Source organism: Hyperolius riggenbachi, chromosome 1 (assembly GCF_040937935.1).
Source record: "Hyperolius riggenbachi isolate aHypRig1 chromosome 1, aHypRig1.pri, whole genome shotgun sequence".
NCBI classification, from domain to species: domain Eukaryota; kingdom Metazoa; phylum Chordata; class Amphibia; order Anura; family Hyperoliidae; genus Hyperolius; species Hyperolius riggenbachi.
Window position 1 is genome coordinate 409,540,006 of NC_090646.1, and position 20,447 is coordinate 409,560,452.

At 43.6% G+C, this 20,447-nt stretch overlaps 1 protein-coding gene across 1 annotated transcript in view; it reads left to right on the plus strand.

Moving 5' to 3' along the window:
• The window catches only part of PUM3 (pumilio RNA binding family member 3), a 124,384-nt gene that overhangs the window by 73,804 nt on the left and 30,133 nt on the right, over positions 1 to 20,447 (plus strand). Inside the window, exons 12-13 of the mRNA XM_068235746.1 lie at positions 11,358 to 11,411; positions 17,380 to 17,480. Of these exons, the coding sequence (XP_068091847.1) occupies positions 11,358 to 11,411; positions 17,380 to 17,480 (155 nt within the window). The remainder of the gene's footprint in view (positions 1 to 11,357; positions 11,412 to 17,379; positions 17,481 to 20,447) is intronic.

Below are 20,447 nucleotides of genomic sequence, written 5' to 3' on the forward strand. Positions count from 1 at the left end.
ACCACAAGAGCACAAAATGGCAGAGATGAAATCATGGGTCTGTGGTTTGAGCTGATATCTTCCCCCCCCCCCCCCCCGCCAATATATTGAGAAGCTTGGATTTTATTCTGCATTCTATTTGTTCTTTTATTCTATTGTTAGCGCAAATCGACGTCCACTGTGCCTGCATGGCTCTGGCCGTGCAGATCCTCATTTCCCTCACCGGGAGCGTCTTGCGCAGGCGCAGTATGAGGTTTTCTTCTACTCGCCAACAAGGATGCGTGTGGCCAGGGGAATGAGGACGTGTGCAGCCAGGGCTGCACAGGCAGTTGGCATCAGTTTTGTATTTGTTTCTATTGATGTGTTCACAAAAAAAAATCTGTACATGTCTGGTCCTGTCTGTTTTGTATGTGTTTCTATGGCTGTGTTCACACATAAAAGGTGTACATTTCCAGTCTGGTAGAACTGATAGAAAATGGATGCATAACTGATAGGACAGGACTGTACCAGAAATGTTCAGATTTATGTGTGAACCAAACCTTACTCTTTGTATGCAAAGGTGTCTGTGCTCCATACGGTACCCTGAGGTATATAGCAAAGTCCAGCACTGTATCAGTTCCAACACATGCACCAATCTGGTCGTTCACGGTGATCTGAAATAATGGACCTCAGAGAAGAGACAAAAAGAATGCAAAGGGCCGTAATAATGTAGTATCCTCTTAACTTCATGCACCTCCACCTTAGCTTGTGCAACAAATAATAGAAAGTGAACACCAGCACATACAATTTATATGTGCAAAGCGCTCACCAGATGGGGATGCTGCTCAGTTACAAACAGCAGATATCGCATAATCAATCATCATCCACAGTAGTTCTTCTGGTCCCTCCTTTGTATCAAACCGCAATTCCTCAGATAAGACATAAAGTAGTACATAGTGCAGTATCTATTTATAATATTGCTCCTGCACCAGTGAGATCGTGAGCCCAGCACTCAACCCTCTATCACTCAGTGTTTCCACATCCGTGTGCTTCAGGGCCTGCTTCCACCAGGTGTACGTCTGCACTGCAATAGCACCATCAGTGTGACCCCCACACCAATATCAAACAATTGCGCTCACCGAATAAAGATGCTGCACAGTCACAAACAGCTCATATCGCTTTGTGTATACTTTGCTTCCCAGCTCCTCCTCGGTTCTTAAGTAACTCCTATTAAAAAGGAAGGAACCGCTTCCGTAGCGCAATACAGACTTTAATAAGAAGATTAAAATTGTGATATCACACTCACATGATTCCAATGTAAAAGCGCATATAGTAAAAGTAATCCAGCCTCCTGGATCAGCAGTCCATGTTGCCTCTGTGTGCCGCCCTTAGCTCCGCCCAAAGCGTTTCGTCATGAAGACTCATCAGGGGCTTACTCTTGTCCGTGTCCCCACTGAGAAATTATGCCACGCTTTCTATTCTTTGGAACAAGAAAAGGAAGCGCACTCTGTAACCAATAGTGACAGCAAGAGGGCAATTGTTAGGCAATGCAAGAGCACCCGTATGGGCTGCCAGCAGTCATGCTTCTGTCCCACTTATGCCAGGGACACTGCTCATGGCGATCTGCACACTGATGGCATCGGATGTAGTTCCTTGTAAAGGTGGTTCGCGCCGACCAGTGCGAGCTGGTACTGGTGACTGGGGAGCGGAGGCTGAGGAACACTGGTGGGCTGTCGATAAGGCTAGAAACACACTGGACTGTATGTTAATGGATTGAGCTTGACCAATATGAGCTAATCCTCCTTCACAGATCCTCTGTTTGCTAACAGTTCGCAGCACTTACAAATACTATACACGGATCATGACTAGTGGGCCTCGACCTGCGAACCCTTACTATATTATTCCTTGGGATAGGAAGCGACAAAAGATTTTACTGGTTAAATCAATATTTTTTTTTAACACCATGCAAAAGTAGATAATGGCTGGTAGTCTCAGGCTAACCAAAAATCACCAGGTGTCTTCCATCTCACATATAAATTGTACCGGTATTTAGCAATCCAATAAATAGTCTCAGGCTGAAATGTGCTAAGGGCCAACTAGAAATTTGAAACCACAAAAAGATACCCTTATGATAGCATCAGACCAGCACACGTATATTTCAAAAAGTATAACAAAAGTCTTTATTGAACATTTTCAACAACCATTAAAAGCAATTAAAATTTCACCAACAAGGTGAACTGCGGTGTCTCAGAAAACAGAATGAATGATAATCAATAACAATACAATATTAATAGAATAATAGACTGTAAACGGTGCTTAGTGCATGTGTATATAAGGGCACTTAAACATGTGAGCCAAAGGAATATAAGTTAAGAAAAAAATATTTTATAAGCAGCAGAAAAGACGGGGTGTATAACCCATGTATAAATATATCTGTGAGGTTATAATTATTCTAAATAACATGCATAAAAAGTAATTCCTCTGAGAAAAAAGAGAAATTCAGAGTAAAGATCAGCCATAAATAGACAGGCTGGTGAATGAAGCAAGATAAGCACGGCTAAAGGGAAAAAGAGTAGCCGAGGGAAGACGTGAAAGCTTGCAGGAAAAGTGCAGCTGCAAGGCATAAAGAAGAGGCTTACATGTGAGGCGGCGTGGAGGGACACAGATGGTCAAGAGGGAGACTGCAAGAGAGCCTTTTAGAGCAGAATAGATTTTACTGGAACTGGAAACCAGACATCAATAAAGACTTGTGAGATGTTCTAATTTTGCTTGACTATCTCCAAAACTACAATAACAGATTTCTGGCAGAGGTTCCTCTTTAAAATCCTTTCAAGTCCTATTTCCCGATTACCTTCCCCCCAACGCCTTTTATACGCTGTGTGTTTGGGACATGGGTGATTGGGGTGTGCTGTTGCAGGGATCCAGAGGGTCTGTACTTCCCTGCACTAGAGCAAGGAGGTGACCCAGCATCAGTGGTGGGAGGCGGGGCCAGCTCATGCACTGTAGCCCCACCCCCTTGGAGACACACCAGCGTAATTTAGTTTTTACGCTGCACTGAGTTGTGTTTGTACGACATATATTATGTGGTGCAGTAGTGGGGATGGGGCTGGGAGTCTGACTTTGCCCAACTCTGAACTGAAGGGGCTGGATTTTATCTGACAGCAGCACCATCTAGCGGCAGACATCGGACCTATGGAGGAAAAGGTCAATGTCTAAAAAAATCAGGCATAGGATTGGAAAGGGTTAAATAGAGGAATCCTTCAGAACACAATGTTGGTGAGTAACACAGTAGTTTTACAGAAAATCTATAGCCCAGATTTGTAGAGCAATTCATTTTGTGTTGTTTCTGGTGTGAAACGAGTTGCCTAAACGTTGGATACATGGCTAATGAATTTTACAGTGTCTGTGTGTCCTTAAGGAATAGGTTTTCTTAGAGGTACTGTGTTAGGGTTACACAAATTGTCAGCTTTTCTCAACATTTTCTCAGCACCAGCAACTAAATTAACAGGACTGAGCTGCCATTGCCCACATGATGCACATCCCTTTGTTTGCCATCTATGGAGGTTACAATTAGACCTCTTATCTACGAGCTTCTGAATAAGGTGAATTTGCCTGCTGTAGGCTGCTTCCATTCTTTGGCCGGGATAGCATTGCTGGTGGACAGGTGGCCCCCCAGTGACGTTGCATCTGAGCATGGCGGTTGGTGTCCCAAGATGCGACATGAGATGTATTTATTTGTACCTCCAGGAAACGACACCACGTGTCAAATATAACACGTGTGGTGTAACCAAGCTCTGCCATTCAGCTCCATGTATTTGTATCTGAATGGTGCTTGTAGCCTTCAGCCAGGAAACTGAACTGCCCTCCCAAAAAAGCAGTTCAGCCATTCGTGGAAAAGGAGGCCTTATACGGCTACTTACCTATTAATGTAGTGACACATTAGTGTCATCTCTAAAGTTGTTAATACGTTCTGTAATAAACAATGTCCAGCAGCGTTGAAACGATTATTCTGCCAAAGAGTTAAATTCTTGAGTAGTGAATTGCCATTTTCAAATGGTAGCGTTCCCTTTATTAAATGAAACCATCTATGATTTGGGGGAAGAAAAAAACCTACAATGTGTAGTCAGCCAAGTGTTTAATTTGTTCATTTGCAGCTGGGGTGCCCTTGGGAATCCATCAGCAGTGTGTGATTTATTTCTAATCTTTCTGTGAAGGATTCACTTACTTGCAGGAGAGGCCGTAACCAGTCCTCCCGATTGTTGTTTTATGTACTCTTTTCTTCCACATTATATAGAATAGACCTCAAATGTTGCTTGAGGAAATTTTATAAAACTGATGTTATTTTAACCACTTCCCGACCGCCTAACGCACAGGGGCGGCCGGGAAGTGGAGCCCTGAAGGACCGGCTCACCCACAGAGGCGGCGGTCCTTCTAAGGGCATGGGCGGAGCGATCGCGTCATCCGTGACGCGATCCTCCGCCGGCGCCTGTCACCGCTCGCCCGCCGCAACATCCCGCCGGCTATACGGAAGCGCCGGCGGGATGTTAACCCCGCGATCGCCGCATACAAAGTGTATAATACACTTTGTAATGTTTACAAAGTGTATTATACAGGCTGCCTCCTGCCCTGGTGGTCCCAGTGTCCGAGGGACCACCAGGGCAGGCTGCAGCCACCCTAGTCTGCACCAAGCACACTGATTTCTCCCCCCCCTGCCCCAGATCGCCCACAGCACCCCTCAGACCCCCCCTGCCCACCCCCCAGACCCCTGTTTGCACCCAATCACCCCCCTAATCGCCCATCAATCACTCCCTGTCACTATCTGTCAACGCTATTTTTTTTTTTATCTCCCCCCTGCCCACTGCCCCCTCCTGATCACCCCTCAGATTCTCCCCAGACCCCCCCCCCCCCTGTGTACTGTATGCATCTATCCCCCCTGATCACCTGTCAATCACCCATCAATCACCCCCTGTCACTGCCACCCATCAATCAGCCCCTAACCTGCCCCTTGCGGGCAATCTGATCACCCACCCACACCAATAGATCGCCCGCAGATCCGACATCAGATCACCACCCAAACGCAGTGTTTACATCTATTCTCTCCGCTAAACACCCACGAATTACCCATCAATCACCTATCAATCACCCCCTATCACCACCTGTCACTGTTACCTATCAGATCAGACCCTAATCTGCCCCTTGCGGGCACCCAATCACCCGCCTACACGCTCAGATTGCCCTCAGACCCCCCCTTATCAATTCGCCAGTGCAATATTTACATCTGTTCTTCCCTGTAATAACCCACTGATCACCTGTCAATCACCCATCAATCACCCCCTGTCACTGCCACCCATCAATCACCCCCTGTCACTGCCACCCATCAATCAGCCCCTAACCTGCCCCTTGCGGGCAATCTGATCACCCACCCACACCAATAGATCGCCCGCAGATCCGACATCAGATCACCACCCAAACGCAGTGTTTACATCTATTCTCTCCTCTAAACACCCACTAATTACCCATCAATCACCCCCTATCACCACCTGTCACTGTTACCCATCAGATCAGACCCTAATCTGCCCCTTGCGGGCACCCAATCACCCGCCTACACGCTCAGATTGCCCTCAGAGCCCCCCCTTATCAATTCGCCAGGGCATTATTTACATCTGTCCTTCCCTGTAATAACCCACTGATCACCTGTCAATCACCCATCAATCACCCCCTGTCACTGCCACCCATCAATCACCCCCTGGCACTGCCACCCATCAATCACCCCCTGTCACTGCCACTCATCAATCAGCCCCTAACCTGCCCCTTACGGGCAATCTGATCACCCACCCACACCAATAGTTCGCCCGCAGATCCGACGTCAGATCACCTCCCAAGGGCAGTGTTTATATCTGTTCTCTACCCTAAACACCCACTAATTACCCATCAATCACCCCCTGTCACTGATACCTATCAGATTAGACCCCTATCTGCCCCTAGGGCACTCAATCACCCGCCCACACCCTCAGAATGCCCTCAGGCTCCAGCCCTGATCACCTCGCCAGTGCATTGCTTGCATCTATTCCCCCCTCTAATCACACCTTGAGACACCCATCAATCACCTCCTGTCACCCCCTAGCACACCTACCCATCATATCAGGCCCTAATTTGCCCCGTGTGGGCTCCTGATCACTCGGCCAAACCCTCAGATCCCCCTCAGACCCCCTTCCGATCACCTCCCCAGTGCATTGATTGCATCTATTTTCCCCTCTAACCACCCCCTGAGACACCCATCAATCACCTCCTATCACCCCCCTAGCACTCCTATCCATCAGATCAGGCCCAATACAACCTGTCATCTAAAAGGCCACCCTGCATATGACCGGTTCCACAAAATTCGCCCCCTCATAGACCACCTGTCATCAAAATTTGCAGATGCTTATACCCCTGAACAGTCATTTTGAGACATTTGGTTTCCAGACTACTCACGGTTTTGGGCCCGTAAAATGCCAGGGCGGTATAGGAACCCCAGAAACGGACCCCATTTTAGAAAAAAGACACCCCAATGTATTCTGTTAGGTGTATGACGAGTTCATAGATTTTATTTTTTGTCAAAAGTTAGCGGAAATTGATTTTTGTTTTTTTTTCACAAAGTGTCATTTTTCACTAACTTGGGACAAAAAATAAAATCTTCTATGAACTTGCCATACACCTAACGGAATACCTTGGGGTGTCTTCTTTCTAAAATGGGGTCACTTGTGGGGTTCCTATACTGCCCTGGCATTTTTGGGGCCCTAAACCGTGAGGAGTAGTCTAGAAAACAAATGCCTCAAAATGACCTGTGATTAGGACGTTGGGCCCCTTAGCGCACCTAGGCTGCAAAAAAGTGTCACACATGTGGTATCGCCGTACTCAGGAGAAGTAGTATAATATGTTTTGGGGTGTATTTTTACACATACCCATGCTGGGTGGGAGAAATCTCTCTGTAAATGGACAATTGTGTGTAAAAAAAATCAAACAATTGTCATTTACAGAGGTATTTCTCCCACCCAGCATGGGTATGTGTAAAAATACACCCCAAAACACATTATACTACATCTCCCGAGTACGGCGATACCACATGCTTGGCACTTTTTTGCAGCCTAACTGCGCTAAGGGGCCCAAAGTCCAATGAGTACCTTTAGGATTTCACAGGTCATTTTTGTTTCAAGACTACTCCTCACGGTTTAGGGCCCCTAAAATGCCAGGGCAGTATAGGAACCCCACAAATGACCCCATTCTAGAAAGAAGACACCCAAACGTATTCCGTTAGGAGTATGGTGAGTTCATAGAAGATTTTATTTTTTGTCACAAGTTAGCGGAAAATGACACTTTGTGAAAAAAAACAATTAAAATCAATTTCCGCTAAGTTGTGACAAAAAAATAAAAACTTCTATGAACTCACCATACTCCTAACGGAATACCTTGGGGTGTCTTCTTTCTAAAATGGGGTCATTTGTGGGGTTCCTATACTGCCCTGGCATTTTAGGGGCCCTAAACCGTGAGGAGTAGTCTTGAAACAAAAATGACCTGTGAAATCCTAAAGGTACTCATTGGACTTTGGGCCCTTTAGCGCAGTTAGGGTGCAAAAAAGTGCCACACATGTGGTATCGCCGTACTCGGGAGAAGTAGTACAATGTGTTTTGGGGTGTATTTTTACACATACCCATGCTGGGTGGGAGAAATACCGCTGTAAATGGACAATTGTGTGTAAAAAAATCAAAAGATTGTCATTTACAGAGGTGTTTCTCCCACCCAGCATGGGTATGTGTAAAAATACACCCCAAAACACATTGTACTACTTCTCCCGAGTACGGTGATACCACATGTGTGGCACTTTTTTGCACCCTAACTGCGCTAAAGGACCCAAAGTCCAATGAGTACCTTTAGGATTTCACAGGTCATTTTGAGAAATTTCGTTTCAAGACTACTCCTCACGGTTTAGGGCCCCTAAAATGCCAGGGCAGTATAGGAACCCCACAAATGACCCCATTTTAGAAAGAAGACACCCCAAGGTATTCCGTTAGTAGTATGGCGAGTTCATAGAAGATTTTATTTTTTGTCACAAGTTAGCGGAAATTGATTTTAATTGTGTTTTTTCACAAAGTGTCATTTTCCGCTAACTTGTGACAAAAAATAAAATCTTCTATGAACTCACCATACTCCTAACGGAATACGTTTGGGTGTCTTCTTTCTAAAATGGGGTCATTTGTGGGGTTCCTATACTGCCCTGGCATTTTAGGGGCCCTAAACCGTGAGGAGTAGTCTTGAAACGAAATTTCTCAAAATGACCTGTGAAATCCTAAAGGTACTCATTGGACTTTGGGTCCTTTAGCGCAGTTAGGGTGCAAAAAAGTGCCACACATGTGGTATCGCCGTACTCAGGAGAAGTAGTATAATGTGTTTTGGGGTGTATTTTTACACATACCCATGCTGAGTGGGAGAAATACCTCTGTAAATGGACAATTGTGTGTAAAAAAAATTAACAAATTGTCATTTACAGAGATATTTCTCCCACCCAGCATGGGTATGTGTAAAAATACACCCCAAAACACATTATACTACTTCTCCTGAGTACGGCAATACCACATGTGTGGCACTTTTTTGCAGCCTAACTGCGCTAAGGGGTCCAAAGTCCAATGAGCACCTTTAGGCTTTACAGGGGTGCTTACAATTTAGCACCCCCCAAAATGTCAGGACAGTAAACACACCCCACAAATGACTCCATTTTGGAAAGTAGACCCTTCAAGGTATTCAGAGAGGGGCATGGTGAGTCCGTGGCAGATTTCATTTTTTTTTTTGTCGCAAGTTAGAAGAAATTGAAACTTTTTTTTTTTCACAAAGTGTCATTTTCCGCTTACTTGTGACAAAAAATAATATCTTCTATGAACTCACTATGCCTCTCAGTCAATAGTTTAGGATGTCTTCTTTCCAAAATGGGGTCATTTGGGGGGTATTTATACTATCCTGGAATTCTAGCCCCTCATGAAACATGACAGGGGGTCAGAAAAGTCATAGATGCTTGAAAATGGAAAAATTCACTTTTTGCACCATAGTTTGTAAACGCTATAACTTTTACCCAAACCAATAAATATACACTGAATGGGTTTTTTTTTAATCAAAAACATGTTTGTCCACATTTTTCGCGCTGCATGTATACAGAAATTTTACTTTATTTGAAAAATGTCAGCACAGAAAGTTAAAAAAATCATTTTTTTGCCAAAATTCATGTCTTTTTTTGATGAATATAATAAAAAGTAAAAATCGCAGGAGCAATCAAATAGCACCAAAAGAAAGCTTTATTAGTGACAAGAAAAGGAGCCAAAATTCATTTAGGTGGTAGGTTGTATGAGCGAGCAATAAACCGTGAAAGCTGCAGTGGTCTGAATGGAAAAAAAGTGGCCGGTCCTTAAAGAGACTCCGTAACAAAAATTGCATCCTGTTTTTTATCATCCTACAAGTTCAAAAAGCTATTCTAATGTGTTCTGGCTTACTGCAGCACTTTATACTATCACTGTCTCTGTAATAAATCAACTTATCTCTCTCTTGTCAGACTTGTCGGCCTGTGTCTGGAAGGCTGCCAAGTTCTTCAGTGTTGTGGTTCTGTGATGCATCTCCCCCCTCGAGGCCCCTGTCTGCACACTGCCTGTGTGTTATTTAGGATTAGAGCAGCTTCTCTCTTCTCTCTTATCTTTTACAAGCTGGATAAATCGTCCTCTGAGCTGACTGGGCTTTCACATACTGAAGAATTATAAACAAGGGCAAAGCTGTTTGCAGGAAGAAACAAGCAGCCTGAAACTTCAGTGGAAGATAGCTGCAGAGTGAAAGAAACACACAAATGATCTCTTGAGATTCAAAAGGAAGGCTGTATACAGCCTGCTTGTGTATGGATGTATTTTCTATGTGTGGACATACTGTACATCAACCCACTTCCTGTTTTGGTGGCCATTTTGTTTGTTTATAAACAAACTTTTTAAAACTGTTTTTAACCACTTTTAATGCGGCGAGGAGCGGCGAAATTGTGTCAGAGGGTAATAGGAGATGTCCCCTAACGCACTGGTATGTTTACTTTTGTGCGATTTTAACAATACAGATTCTCTTTAAGGGGTAGAAAGCCCTAGGTCCTCAAGTGGTTAAAGCCTGCGATGCAAACATAAGTCGCTACATAACATCAACTAAAGAGCCATGCGTTCATATCTGCAAGTCTGCATTGCTGAAGTTACCACACATTTGACCGTCTTTGTTTTGTGGCTCCACTGAAGTGTTTTTCCCACCTCATCCCTTTATGTTTCATGGTCAGAAGCTTGTTTTTTTTTTACAGCACTTGTGATCTCGTACTGTGGATGGCCAGGAAGGCAGTCAGATTCTTCCTCCTGATGTCTATGGACAGCATTAGGATCAATGTCTTTGTTGGTTCTAGCAGTAAAGAAACCATAATTCACTGCCAGACTTTCCTATGATGAAGTGTTTGAATCATATTTTTGATTTCCTTCATGTAAACTGCATTAGTCCCTGAATCATTACTACTTGTTATATATCAGTGGTCCTCAAACTAAGGCCCGCAGGCCGAATGTGGCCCCCTGTGGCTTTTTTCCAGCCCTCCACAATCAAAACGAGATACTTATAGATGCGGTCAGCTACATCTTTAAATATTGGTAGTCCACATATAGTATAGCAGTGCTGGCACCACCCATCCACATGGAAGCAAGAAAGCAGTAATTCGCTGGTTTCCAATCAAATTCCAATTGGATTGTAGGTTGTCACCTGGGTATGCTTCACTGTCTGGCCTGCAAAAACATCAACATCATTTTATGTATACTCCGGCCCCCAGCAGTCTGTAGTATGTTGACCCGGCCCTCGACCCAAAACGTTTCGGGACCCGTTTTATATCCTCATCAAACTCCATTCTAGGCAGTGGCGTAGCAATAGGGGTTGCAGAGGTAGCGACCGCATCGGGGCCAGAGGGGCCCCAAGGGACTCTTCCTCAACCAAAGTATTAGCTATTTATTGGTCCTGTGGTGGTAATAATCACTTCTATAGATACTTTGATTAGTAGTAATCATTAGCAAACTGTTCCCCATCCCCTTCTTGCACCTCTAATACTGTGGATGACATTGGCAGGTTTTGTTGCGCCGTATCAAGTGTTACATATAGAGTGCTTGGGGGGGGGGGGGGGGGCCCATTTAAAACTTGCACCGGGGCCCATAGCTACGCCACTGATTCTAGGGTTCTATTTTATGGTTTGTTTTTTTCTCTCAAGTTTTAATACACAACATGATATTATTACAAGTTTAATACTTAAAAATACTAACGTATTACATGCATTTTTTTCAACATTTGCTGTTACTAATGCCCATTCAATTGTTGTTATGCAGGATCGTAAAGTGTTTACGAAAACCATGAAGACATTTGTTGAAAAAGTGGCCACGGTAAGTTTAGATGTGGCTTTTTAGTATTTAGCACACTCTCAGTAAGCTACCTATGGTTAATGCGCAAGTTAGATTCTATTACATTGCTGGCACATCTGTTCATTTTGGATGTTATTGCTTAAGGACACTGAAGTGTCTTTTTTTCTTTTTTTTTACCTTATTTTATTATTCAGCCAGCTTCAACAGTAAATTCCAAGTGGATTTGCCGCATTCCACGGAGGAACGAGTGATTTATGCCCCTGAAACAGGACAGCAAAGTCGTAGATTTTGCTGCTCAGGGGAGGCAGAGCTGTGCGCAGTAGCTCTGCCTCTTATCCAGCTGATCTCTTCTTCTCCCCGCCCCTCTCAGTGAAAGAAGACTGAGAGGTGCAGGGAGTGGTGGAGATTGACTGGAGAGGAGGCAGAGCTACTGCGCACAGCTCTGCCTCTACCAGGAAGAAAGGTCTGCGAGCCCTGGAACTTTGCTGGGCTATTTCTTAGGCATAAATAACTCGTTTTGCCACGGGAATGTGGCGAATCCGCTTGGAATTTACTGCTGAAGCTGGCTGTATAATAAAATAAGGTAAAATAAAAACACTTCAGTGTCTCTTTAAATATATTGGTGCATAATAGATTGAGTGTACTATGTTTAGTATATTACAAGAAGCCAAATTTAATTCTGGTAGAAACATCAGTTATGAGTTCCTCATGAAATGTGTATTCTAAGGCAGGTCTACCTGCCATGTATTCATTGTAAAAAATCCGTCTGCATGCAGCGTATTTAGCTGATGCTAAACACTTTTCTGCAGCTGAGCAGAAAAGCGTTTGACATACTAGTTCCTGTCCCATCATCGCAACGCAACTGTCTCTCGAATTTCAGGTGACCAAGACATTTGTGCAATCGATGGTAAACGTATTGAGATCAATGCTGCCATTCATCTCAATGCAGGGCGTGTTCGATCCCGGCGTGAAACTGCTGCACCTGCAGCCGCCCTTCTGCACCTGCCCTTAGGGCTCTTATCCACTAATAGCGTTTTGCACAGCAATTCCGATTGCTATGGGATCGCAAAATGGCAGGTACTTAAATTATGAAAACTGCATCAGGACTGTTTCCATTAATGTGAAGCGTTTGCAACATGATGGTTCCCGAAAGCAATCATCGTATGTGTTGCATTTTTCTTGTACTTGCGCTCCTAAATGTTTGAATGGGTGACACGTGATCGAATCGCATCACGATTGTACATATAAATGTACATTTCTCCCAGAATAAAGTGCACTATAAATTACTTTTTTCCTTTGTTGCTGTCCCTTACAGCAGGTGATGACAATGTTTCAGGATTTGGACTAGTCCACCACCTCATGGGGGATTCTAAGTTATTTCTTTATCTTAAACTACCATTTAGCAAGTGTTTTTAATCAGTCCAACTGCCATAATAGTGTGCAAACGACGAGTAGGGTAGTATTACGGCATCTTTGTATAGATCCTTTCTAGAGAGTGCTTTTATAAAGCTTAAATTCAATACTGAGAATTTCCCATAAGGAGATGGACTAGTCCAAAATCTGTCGGCTTTACCTTTTGTAAGTGTTGGCAATATAGACAAGTAGTTTATAGTGCATTTTACTCTGAGAAATGTACACTTTACAAAGTATGTATGTATTTTAAATGTTACAATTTTTCACGATAATGGTTGTGTAATGTGGAGTTGGTCAGTGACAGTGTGCACATCCTAGAAGCAAGATTTCAAACAAGCCAAACAGAAGCTGCTATCGCTGTGCAAGACTGCCTGGCTCTGAAGGGGCTTATGCTGTACTTCTGTTTTTCTCCAACCTACTCTAATATGCAAATAAAAATCTTACCCTGGCAATTCATGGTAAACTTTACCCAAGTCTGTCTTCTGAGCCTTGCTGTTCATCTAGTACTGTGATGCATATTCCCACTAGCTGGTTATAAGGTTCAAAAGAGGATAAAGCTAAATGATCAGAATATGTAAGAACATGTAGAACACACAAGACTTTACAGTTGTGACTGTAATGATGCACCTGAGCATATCATTTTTCTGTTGCTATGTCCTTAGGGCTCTCTCACACTGTGTTTTGCACCTGCACATTTTAAAAATGCATTGCAACTGTTTCTACTTAGGAAAACCATATTCGCTTTCAATCCCATATGTTTGCCTTTTTTCACACTTTTGCATTAGTGCAGCACTCTCTAAATATTTAGCTTTTTTAAGAGTTAATCAACAAATTACTCAGTGATCATTAATCAGAGGAAAAGATCCACTGGAGTCATGATTTATAAGAAAGCATTGCTGTACTTTACATGTACTATACAAAACCATGAAGCCAGATCATACCCATTTCTATTTTTTTTTTGGGGGGGGGAGGGGGGGGGATTTGAGTGTACATTGTGGTGCATACTCAATTTACTAGTATTTGGATAACATTTGTATTGAGGCGCTACAATCATTAAGGGGATTAGCCCCTATTGCGTGGGTCTGTCTTGTGCTAGGTACCTACAATGCAATTTTCTGACAGATTTACTGTCAGATCGATTATTTCCAACATGTCAGATCTGATTTCTGATCGATTTTCCATTCAGTTCTATGGAAAATCAATCTAGAAATCAGATTGCATATGTTGGAAATAATCGATCTGATGGTAAATCTGTCAGAAAATTGCATCGTGTGTACCTAGCATTACACCTTATCTGCATTGCACCTACCTCTCGTACTGCAAATTAGGAGCATGTCCTCATGAGTGCTGAACCCTTGCCTGCCAAGCTGGAACACAGTCTAGCTTTTTACTTACAAAAAAGTTTCTAAAATGATTAAAGCGGATCCGAGATGAAAAACTAACTATAACAAGTAAAGCTGGCCATACACTGGCCCGATTTGCCGCCGTTTCGACAGCAGATTCGATCACTGGGATCGAATCTGCTGCCAATCGAATTTCGATCCATTTCGTCCGATCCCGTCGATCGCTCCGTGCGGAAAATTACCGTCGACCACCCGCGGGTAGGGAGCGCGTCGCTAGCGGCGTTCGTGTGCCCGTCGACCGACGCAATAGAGCGGCAATACATTACCTGCTCCGCCGGCGCGACTACCCCCAGTCACCGCTGCTCCGTGTCCGCGCTGGTCTCCGGCATGCTTCAGTTCCTCCTGCCCGGCAGGAAGTTTAAACAGCAGAGGGCGCTCTACTGTTTAAACGTCCTGCCGGGCAGGAAGAAGTAAAGCATGCCGGACCTGGAGACCAGAGCGGAGAAGGCAGCGGAGACCTAGGGACTGGAGTCGCGCCGGCAGAGCAGGTAATGTATGCGGGCGGGGGGAGCGGCGGCAGCACCACCACCACAACAGATTGTGAACGGTTTCAGGCTGAAATCGGTTCACAATCTGTTTGCAGTAAAGGTAGCCATACGATCCCTCTCTGATCAGATTCGATCAGAGAGGGATCTATCTGTTGCTCGAATCTGATGGCAAATCGACCAGTGTATGGCTACCTTAACTTGTCTATATATCTTATCTAAAGTTTAGATGGTTTACACAGCAAATCTTACTGAAAACAGCTTTAATAGAATATGATTATTTCTCCCTGTGATACAATGACAGCAGCCATGTTGTTTGTAAACATTATACAGAGGCAGGCTTATCTGCATCTTGAGCAAAAAAACCTAATCCCCCCCCCTCCTCCTCCCTCCTCCCCTCTGCCTCTGAAATCTCTGGCTAGTAATACTTCCCCCTCTTCCTGCCCAGACTGAGATCCCATGAGCCCTAGCTACTGTCTGAAAGTGCCTTGGCTCTCTGAAAAACTGTGGGCGTGGCTTGTTTAGTTTATAGGGAATTAGAGAATTAAAACAAAAACAAAAAAGTATTTGGCTTGAGGAATGCCCTATAAACAATAGGAAAGGAACGCAATTAAGCAATGAGTAAAAGTTGATCTCGGATCCACTTTAAATTAAAGCACTTGTTAATACTTTAATACAGCACTGAGCGTGCTAGTAATGATAATCCAGTGATTGGTGAGACTGTACTGTGCGTAAACTGTGTTTACTAGGGATGTGTGTTAGTACAAGTAGAGTGCCATGATGTTAAACTTGAACTCCAGGGACTTTTGATCATAGGAGAGAAGTTGTTCAGCCCATATGCAGTTTAACCTCTTCTGGACAGAAGTGATTGAAATCTATGCCCTGTTTGTGTTCTGTTAATCCTGCCAGGGCGTAGATTTTAATCACTCTCGCCGCACGGTGTGCTCTCTCTCGCCGCTCCTGCCACTGTCTGCGTGACTGCGCCTGCTAGCTCTGCTTTCATGCTGACAGCAGACCTTTCACATCTTGGGCAGGAATGACTCCATGATTGCTGTGAGCCAATCACCGCGATCATGTAACAAAATAGGGAAAGGACGGCTCTGGTCTTAAAGTGTTAAAATGTTTTTTTATTAGCTGAGATAAGATCTGATCAGCCAAAACATGAGAACCACCTGCCTCATATTATGTAGGTCTATGTTCTCCCACCACAATAGTTCTGACTTATCAATGCATAGACTTTACAAAACCATTAAAGGTGTTCTGTGGTATCTGGCATCAAAGCAGTAGGAAAAGATAGCTGTGATATGGGGGCCCCATGGACTAGATGTCTCTCTAGTATATCCAACAGAAGAATGATGTACATGCAAGCTACCACCCACTCGATCCAACAGACATTGCAATTAGGACTGTTTCACACTGCTGGGGACTCTCCTGCAATTGCGCTGCGTTTGCAATTCCACTAGCACTGCATGGAGCATTCTCATTCCCTTTTAGTGTGAAACGGCCCTAATTCCATTACTTCATAATCCAGTTCTGATGCACATGTGCCCTTAGGCTAGGTTCACATTTAGCACGCATCCACTCCTGCGCTGCGTTCCGCTCCGTGAAGCGGAAGGATTGTGCAGGTCGGGAACATCCGCTCCGACAAGCGGAACGCAGGGAGCGGAACGTAGCAATGTGAACTTTCCCATCGGGAAAGCATTGCTTCCGCTGCTGTGTTCCGCTCATCGGAGCAGAACGTAGGCTCAATGTGAACCGAGCCTTACTGGATAGAGTTCAGCATGGCTATTTTGACTAGTCTTTAGCTACACAGCCACATATTCAGGAAGCTGTGATGTACTGAATGTTCTGACACCTTTCTTTCTGATGCAACAACAAAAAGACTGGGTCTCCACCTGGATTTTAGGCCAACTGGCCAGTTTGTTGCAAGTAACACAGTGCGGTGCTCTGCACTGTTACTTGCAATAAACTGGCAAGTTGGCCTAAAATATAGGTGGAGACCCAGTCTTTTCGTTGTTGCGTTGAAGTTACCCCTGGTGGATAAGGGTGGTGACTGGTTGACTCCCTGGTGCTGGAAATCATTGGGTTGCAGCGTTGATACCTTTTGTTTACCTCTATTACTCATGGCCAGGATTCTCAGACTTTTGTGCCACAACAGCTGTTTTGTTTATTTTGTTGCCCATGTACTTGTCACTGGTTCATTGGTTGTTCTTTATTGGACCGACCACTTGCGGTATTTAAAACCTACTGCATACCAGCAATAAATGAATAAAAACAACTTTCTATTTTATAGATGTCTCTCAGAATTTTGCACTTACACATTTTCCTGCTTGCAGTACAGCTCTTTCAAAAAAACAAAATGCATTGAGAGTTATGCTTGTGATAAATCAAGCATAATTATTCAAGCATAATTTAATTTTTCCTTCAGTAGTCAGGGAATAAAACAGTTGTGTGCACATTTGGGCACCTGTGAGCATTTTTCAGCAATGTGTATCTAACACTGAGTAACATTGATGTGTTGTTGAAAAGTGCACAGAAGCGTGCAAGTGTGCTTAGGCCCTAATGGCAAACGAGCACAAATCTGGGTATATATATCTATATAGAAAGATATTATGTGAATATATTTGTATTTGCTGCTATAAATCTGTACCAGTGTGTATTGTTTGTAAGAATGTTTTTCTTTTCTAGGGAGAGTTCTCTCATCTGGTCCTGCTGGCAATGTTTGATTGTATTGATGACACCAAGCTTTTGAAGCAGTTAATCATTTCTGTGAGTATTCGCTTTGTACCTTACCAGGACATTACAAGTCCTTGTCCAGTAAAGGCATGCTATATCTATTGCTAACACCCTTCAGGTGTAGCAGATTCTCAGTCACAAATGCCAATTTGCATTCTATAAAACACATTTTGGCTATTTAATTTCACGTGCATCCTACTTCAACTTTCTTGTGACTTTCCCTTTCACGTGCAGCGACTCCTCTTCAATGAGTAATGTCCATGCACAGCAGCTCCTCTTTCATGTCCATTGGACAGCAGCTCCTTTTCCCATGTGGTGATCCTCATTTGCAGCCTCCTCTTCCACATACAGCAACCCCTTTTTCATGTACAGATGCACTCTCAGGCAGCACTCACCCAAGGCCTGGGCCTTTGTGGCCTTTCCAAAAACCTGGCCCTGAGCTTGACACTGTCCTCTAATGATAAAACTACATTCTGTGCAGCTTTACTATAAAATTTGTAAGTAACTAGCATGTTTAGTATTGATACAGGGTCTGTGTGCCCATGTCTCCTTTCCACCCACGTGATCATAAACCAAACTCTGCTTCTGCAAAGTATATGATCACGTGGGGTGGGGCTATGGTTACGTTCATAGCCATACTCCTATACCAGAAGTTAATGGCAGCTGAGTGGTCTAACTGTTAGACCACTCAGCTGCCATTAACTTCTGGTATAGGAGTATAGGACTCTAACAGATTTCCCTGAACAAGTGTTTTTCCGAACAAATGTAGCAAGGGATGCAATAAGGCTAGAGCTCAGGCTTACCTTTAGCAGACCATGTATCGTGATTGATACAAGTTCAGGTTGATGTTTAGTTTGCAGGTTGCTAAGGAAATAAGACATGAACAGAGAGATTTTCCAGATTGGAGCAGAGGGGAACAATTGAGAAACATATTTCAAGCAGGTATCACAACACTCTGCAATTATTTTACTTTCAATGTGGTCACCTAGTTAGAGCTTTTACTGCACTTTACTGGTGGTTATATGCAAGTAATTGAAGGGTAGCTAATATTTAAGTTTATTGCAGTATTTTAAGGTTGCAGGGTTCTGAGACGTTTTTAACATACTGATGCTCAAGTTCACTTACCCTTAAAAGCATTACTCAATACTCAACATTAATCAATGTTCATACTAAAATGCCAGAAAGAACAAGATTTTTTTTTTTACCAGTATGGACAGGATCTGACCTGTGTCTCCTACCACATGTAGTAAATAAAGCAATGTTTAAGATCAAGGGGTAAATAAAACTTTTTCTTTTGCTCAAAATCACAGTTCACACGGACGCTTGACGGCGTTTACCGCCAATCGTCGGGGACTCGACTGTTAAACGTTCCCATTCAAGTGAATGGGAGCGTTTAACATTAAGCAATTAACATCGATTGCGCAAATGCAGCGTTCCGATCCCGATTTTCCCCATCGTTTCAGGTGACCCTGGACACCTAATGCGGCTTCTAGGGGTGATTCACTGCCGCGTCTTCATACTGCCGATCGCGATGCCGATGATCGCTGCAGAAAGCCCCCGATCAAGACGCTGCGAGATGAGAAGCCAGAAGTCGCACGTCTGAACCGGCCTTTAGCCATTGTTTGTCTGTTATTAATCACAACTTTGTTCACTGACTTGTACAGAATATAATACTGGGGATTTATAACAAATTTTCCTTATCTAACGTGGCTGGTAAAGTCCCTGTATTGCAAATAGAAGGGTTTGACCAGCACTACAGCTTAATCGGCATGTTCTGGGTTAAAAAGTATAAAAAATATTTTTTATAAAATGCTCAAGAGTATCCCAGCACTGCTGTTGAAAATGCTTTGCTCTTTTATTGCACTCCGAACATTTAATCAATAATTATTGCAACTCCATACAGGGGGTAAAGTGCTTGGTGCTTAAGGGAGTCAAGATGGTGACAGGAGGTAGTGGATGCCAGGTAGGCATATTCTTATGGCTGTGTTCCACCACTCAGAGGCTGTGTTCCCCCAGGCATTGCAAAAGTGCCGTAAGGATTTTCCTATCTGGCACCAACTCCTTCCCATGACCAACTTGACCAGGGCTGTTGCCAGGAAACTGTTGAAGTAATGAGGCTTTCTGGCATGCACCGTAACTGCCAGATAGTGAAGACCCTACAAGGTAACTTTAATCCAGTTGGAAAAAGCATATTTGAAGGGAAGATCAACTGACATATCAACATGACATTTTTTCCACTATAAAGAAATGTTTGTATTTCTTAAAATCCAGCAGGTACCTGGATTACAAAAGATTAACATTCTGTCGGTAACAGAGTCTTTATGGAGCTTGCCAAGGGCTACGTAAGATATCCTCTTTCCGATATTGTTTGTACACTGGAGCTTACCATTTTGCAGAGTCAACAGAGCTCTACATTGTGCAGTCAGCTGACATACACCTAACAATCAATGGAGGGGAGCGAAGATGGATGTGGGAATGTGTGCTAATGGCACTGTATGTTTGCTTGACTGCGGAAATAGACTTCAAAGCCGTGGGTCTATTATACAGTTTGCTTTTTCCTGTTTAATGCTGTTTGCTGACCACCATGTATAAGTAATAAGAATTAGGCCTAATTATCTATGGATGTTCACAGTGCATTTTGTTTCTCGGTAAAAGAACCCGTGTTGAAACCACATAGATGTGCACACCATGCTTTGTGTGCATTTTGTCACGTCGAAGGCGTCTGGGTAACTTGACAGCTGAATCTCCACAATGCACCCGTCCTGTGAGATTCTTCGCCTCATTGTGGTCAATAAACCCCTTGTTCTGCTTCTTTTATGGAACAAATCCTTGGCAGTCTTGTAGTGGGGTAATAATCCAGCCCATTGCATCTCAATTGCTGAAGAGAATCTGTTGCACCAGATAAATCTATCAGGCTTTTCGTATTTAAAGCATGCATTGGAACAACACGCTTTCCCGGATAAAAGCCAATTGTGTGCCCTTTGTTTCTGAGATTTGTTTCCTTATTTTCAAATGCTTAT